Below are 6,000 nucleotides of genomic sequence, written 5' to 3'. Positions count from 1 at the left end.
CACTAGTGAAGTGCTCCTCCTGTGATGTGCCTTTGTGCTTTGTCCCCACACGTGACTGCTACAATGACTGACATGTTGCCAAAAACCTGTAAAAGGTATAAGTGTATATGTTGTGTAAAAAAAGTGTGTAAATAGTTTGGTGTGCATTTCTTATATAAACTCTTTTTCCATCATATCACTTCTTTTGACTCTTTTATATGCACAAATTTTAGAGAAGGGAAAAAGCACACTAATGCTTCAGTTACTCTGTGTCAGCAATACTAATAGTGAATCTGGATTTGGGATATGATAGCTCTAAGTGTCACATTTCATTAGAGCCCAAATTTATGACTGTATGTTAAAGTGTTCCAAAGTAGTAGCCTTTTTATCCTAGGTATGTGGCCATGGTTACCAAGGATCCTTTGGAGTATCCAAAAGGCACTTTTGGAAAACGCCTGGAAATACCCTTGGAAAAACATGTGCCATTTTCTATAGTATTGTAATAAAACTTGAACTAGGTAAGGCTTCATTTTGTGGTCCCGTTTTGTGTTTTACAGCTAATAGCTCTAAGTTAGAGTCATCTGCAGGCATCTGTATGCAAAAAAAAAAATTCTGCCAGAATAAAACCTATTTCAGCATGTTCAATCTTCTCAATTACTCAAAACCAGTAGCACTTACAGTGATTCTGACTGCTGGGGGGAAAAAACTCCAGAATGTCACCTTTCAAAAGAGACCAAAACCATGCATGTACTGCAAACTGTTCAAGAACAGCTTTAAATTGTATTAAAAGGGTATGCCTTGAATAGGTGTTTTAGGCTAATTTTACAGGAATGGAACGAGCCACAGATGCATCAAACACAATCTCAGATAGCAGGGAATAAATGTGCACAGTGAGCTATGAGCCTAAATAGCACAATACATAAATCTTCTAATGATAAAATCACATTAAAGTCGAACAAAAATAATCTGTCACTGCCTGCAACATAGTAGTCCTATTCTTAATAAATGGAAAATTCGCAATTCTACCCAGGCAGGTTCCCTTTTCATGAGGCAACGAACGCTACGGATTGTAGGACTTTTTGGGATGCTTTGACTTTTAAATGATTCAGGTTTTAACTTGTGTAATTAGTGTCTGCGCACTTATTGTTGGCTTGAAGTTGAAATAATAAGAAAACAAACAGATTCAGTAGGTGCCTACGTACCATTGGTGCTTGACCCAAACTATGTCACAGATAATTACTGGATATTGGGTAAACAATTCAAAAGTTAATCAAATTGAGTTTGGACAGCTGAAAAAGCTTTAGCAACTTTAACTTGTTTAAACTTCAACAGCTTTGTGTTTGGAAAATGACATAGTGGAAATAAAGAGATGAAACAATGAAAAGCTCTCAAACATATCTTCCAGATATTTTATCGAACTTTTCACATTAAAAGCAGGTGAAATGGACAATTTGTATGGTTTGACTGTGGTAATGTGTTGATTGACATGTCTGACCATGCTTGCTTGCATGTGATCTCCAGTGCATGCCTGCATTCATCCTCCAGCGCTCATGTAGATATCTGAAGAACACATTCTTCTTCTTTTTATCTACAGTATATTCTTCTCCTTCACTGGAAAATGCTTGTGATCAAACAAAAAGACAAAATCTGCTCTGCTTGAACAATGATGCATTCACATCTCTTAAACCTTGCTTGGAATATTTCTGCATAAGGTAATAAACAATTTGATCCAAACAGTAAATAAATAGAAATTGCTAAAACAGAAGTATGACTTGAAGGGACATCATGTTTAAAGCATCACATTATATTGTCAACAAAATCAAACAATTCAAGGTGGTCAGAACATTTTTGCATCAAGGCTTGGGTAAAACTCAAACAGAATAAAGGTGTTTTTAAGTGTCCCAGAAAAAGCTTAATTGTACAATCAGGTTCATGGATATTTGTCAATGTGAATATTTATTGTTTTTGAACAAGAGTTTTGAATGACACACTGAATAACACGGTCTAGGCCTAAATGGCAAAAAAAACAACAACACAGGAATATGATGGAATGGTGAACACACACACGCACGCACACACACGCGCACGCACTATAAAATAAGGTTTGTGGATATATCCAAATATTTCAAATATCTGTTAGTTTCATAGCTATTAAAATATAGATTTATAGATGCTAGATTACATACGGCCCAGATAATAAATAAATAAATAACAAATAAAGAAAGAAAATAAATACATCCAAATGGGCCACATTTAATTCAAGCTAAAACTTGTGGACAAGGCCTTCACGCACTGGAGCGTTGAAAGTTAGAAGCTCTATAAGTGTTGTTTGTGTAACCAGTTCTTCTGTTTAGTAAGCTGGATAGACTGTTGGAAGATTTTTATTATCATTTTTTTTTTTTGTCAGTTAAACCTAGTGAATACATAATTTACTGTAGTAATCTTTTGAAGCAAACAGCGCACATACCCCTGTCACCTGACTCTCAAATATACCACTCTGAACATTACAAAAGTCTGTACAATAGGCGATTTGTTCTTAAACTGATAACACATATACACATAAACATGACACAAAGGAACAGTTTGAATATAATGTAACATTCCATATGGTTAAAAAAAGATTTAGACAATAACTAATTGAGTAAAAGAAATAACAATAAAAAGCTGTTGCCATCTGCGGTATAACACCTAGTATCATCACGTGGTTTTAGAACTTTCCATGATGCATTGCTGGAGAAGCCAATGAACATGATTGACTTAGTGAGCCATATATTCAGTCATTCAGAACGAAATGGAAAAATGACATCAGACAAAATAAAAAAAGCTTCTACTGACGGTCTTCTTGAACTAATGTCTGATATACTTTATTTAAAACAATAACAGTGTCTGTGGCATAGTTATGTTTGTTTAACATCAGATTTGATATGATTTGCATCTTGTGCATATTTTTTCTTTATTTCTATTTTTGCTCTTGCAGTAGAAAAAGTTAAATAAAGATCTGCAGGGTGATTTCCATTACATTTTGTCCGTTGTAATGCAGCAGCCACACATACTTAGACTCGAGTCAAAATCTAGGGTTTTTATCAGCAAGAATAACAACAAACATTTTCACCACAGCTTTTTAAATCAGACATCACGGCTCAAACAAGGAGTGCTGGTTTTTTACACAGATTTTTTTTTTTGTAAAGTTGTGAATATATGGCCCAGTGTCATAATGCAATTTCTTTTTTCCAAAACTGAAATTAAAAGGCACCATTGATAATATTTTTCTGCCATTGAAATACTGTGACCTCAGCTACATGTGAATGGCACTTTTATCCACGACACCAAAACATTTTATTCATGTTGAATTTATAAAAGTCTGTTTCACTACATCACTAAAATAAAAGTGGAATTTTTTCTTGTTGCATTAATTTCCTTCCAATACTTATAGAAAATAAAGGTTTAGTGGTCTACAGTATTTTTCTTCGATGCATCGCTCACACAGCTATAGGATCTTGGTTGGCCATGACGGTGCTCAGTCTGCACTGCAGGTCGTCCTGCGGCGACAGGTGCAGGACAGAGTTAGTTCTGTTGCCCTCCAGCCCGTCTAGAGCTACAGAGGCGGTGGCGGCCAGTGGGTTCTGTAAGCCCAGAAACGGTGTGTCCTCCCCGTCTCGCTCGTCTTCTGTTTCACTCTCGGAGCTACAGCTCTCAGAGTTACTGATGCTGGTCGGCTCCATCTGAGTTCTGTTGCTCTGGTGAACTGGGCTGTGCGGGGGTGAGGACAGGGCGGCCGCCACGATCGTGCACCGTGGTAAACTCTCGTCCTCCTCGTCCTCTGTGATGTGCTGGGGGCTGGGCGGCGGGCTCGGCAGATCCAGGCCGTGGTTGTAGTGTGCGGAGTTATGGAGAGGATGCGAATGGCCTGACTTTTGCACCTGGTTTTTGTCACGCAGGACCGGGGGTGTCCGGAACAGCAGGGGGCGCTCTTCCTCTCCTGAGGGACTCGTTGCCATGGATGGGACAGAGGTCGCTAGGCTGGAGAGAGGAGCTGACATCTCGGACGGAGGTGAGGATGGTGTCACTGGAGAGAGAAGCCCCATGGGTGACATATGGGTGGATGTGGTCATGGCAGAGACGTACCTTGAGGAAGAAACACATACACATGCTTTATATATCAAGAGTAATGCAGCACCTCCTTTTCAGGGCTGGGGAAGCTAACTACAGTTACCCTTTAGCTCTACTGCCAAGTCTTATCAAAAAGTATCTAACATTTATGAAACAAATTAAAGCAATAGTTCACCCAATATAAAAAAAATCTCTCATCATTTCCTCACCCTCATGCCATCCCAGATGTGTCTATGTATCTATATTCTGCAGAACACACACACACACACATACACACACACACACACACACACACACACACACACACACACACACACACACACACACACACACACACACACACACACACACACACAGTTGTGTTTCCATGTTTTATGGGGACTTTCCATAGACGTAATGGTTTTTATACTGTACAAACTATAGATTCTATCCCCTAAACCTAACCCTACCCCTAAACCTAACCCTCACAGAAAACGTTCTGCATTTTTACATTTTCAAAAAACATAATTTAGTATGATTTATAAGCTGTTTTCCTCATGGGGACCAACAAAATGTCCCCACAAGGTCAAAAATTTCGGGTTTTACTATCCTTATGGGGACATTTGGTCCCCACAAAGTGATAAATACACGCTCACACACACACACACACACACACACACACACACACTAAAAACATTTTTAGAAGAATATTTCAGCTCTGTAGTTCCATACAATATAAGTGAGTGGGTGCCCAAATTTTGAAGCTCCAAAACCAAATAAGGGCAACATTAAAGTACTCCAGATGACTCTGGTGGTTAAATCCATGTCTTCGGAAGAAATATGATAGGTGTGGGTAAGTAACAGGTCAATATTTTGATCCTTTATAAATTCTCCTCCCTGTTCAGTCAATCTACACTTTACTTTTACTTTCACTTTCACATTCTTCTTCTTGTGTTTTTGGTGATTCACGCTCTACATCATATCGCCATCTACTAGACAGGGTGAAGAATTATAATAATTTACTTAAATATTGATCTGTTTGTCACTCAAACCTATCATGTCAGAACACATGGATTTAACCACTATAGTCGTATGGATTATTTTTATGCTGCCTTTATGAGGATTTTGGAGCTCCAAAATGTTGGCACCCATTCACTTGCATTGTATGGACCTTCAAAGCTGAAATATTCTTCTAAAAATCATAATCTATGTTCTGCTGAAGACAGAAAATCATACACATCTGGGATATCATGAGGGTGAGTAAATGATGAGATAATTGTCATTTTTGGGTGAACTATCCATTTAAAGGGACAATATTTATATAAATGAACAATCTTCAGCATCAGTGTTGTTGAAGCTACTTTGAAACTGTACTCACAACTTTAAGTAGATAAACTACAGCTCCTCTTTTAAAAAAGTAGTCAGCTACACTGCAGGCTACTGACTAAAAGTAACAAAGCGATGAAACTACATGAAGCTATTTAAAGAATTATTTTTGGTAACCCTTTTGTTTTTTAAGGTCCACAATAATGCACTAGATAAGCATTAATAAGACAGTAATGAATAAATAACTCAATGTAGAGTAAGCCGACATGATTTAAAAAATATTAAACATCCTATTGTTGTGTAGAATGTGATTGAATTAATGCTTAATTTCTAATTAACTGAAGCATAGTAAGGCTATCTTAGCCATAGATTACAACTTAATCAAGCTTCTTATTTTTGTGGGGAAAGTTTTGTAATTAATCATTCCAGATTTTCAGAACTCAACTTTATTAAATAAGATTAAGCCAGTTATTACGGCTTATTTTATTGACTTTACAAAGCTGTTAATTTCTAAAATACTCTGTTTAAGACAATTTGACCCCCTATTCTAAAGGGAAAGTTTAACCCACTTGTTATGTTACTGAAAATACTGTGAAAACCTAATAA

At 37.3% G+C, this 6,000-nt stretch overlaps 1 protein-coding gene across 9 annotated transcripts in view; it reads right to left on the bottom strand.

Moving 5' to 3' along the window:
- Window positions 1-1,383: 1,383 nt before the first annotated feature.
- LOC127635456 (pro-neuregulin-1, membrane-bound isoform-like) overlaps window positions 1,384-6,000 on the bottom strand; it is a 67,073-nt gene continuing 62,456 nt past the window's right edge. For all 9 annotated transcript variants that reach the window (XM_052115530.1, XM_052115531.1, XM_052115524.1 and 6 more), the window contains one exon: window positions 1,384-4,104. In XM_052115530.1, the coding sequence (XP_051971490.1) occupies window positions 3,459-4,104 (646 nt within the window). In that variant the 3' untranslated portion in view covers window positions 1,384-3,458. The remainder of the gene's footprint in view (window positions 4,105-6,000) is intronic.

This window comes from Xyrauchen texanus, chromosome 43 (genome assembly GCF_025860055.1).
Source record: "Xyrauchen texanus isolate HMW12.3.18 chromosome 43, RBS_HiC_50CHRs, whole genome shotgun sequence".
Classification (NCBI taxonomy): domain Eukaryota; kingdom Metazoa; phylum Chordata; class Actinopteri; order Cypriniformes; family Catostomidae; genus Xyrauchen; species Xyrauchen texanus.
Note: the sequence above shows the minus strand (reverse complement) of the source record. Positions and strands in the feature narration are given on the sequence as shown.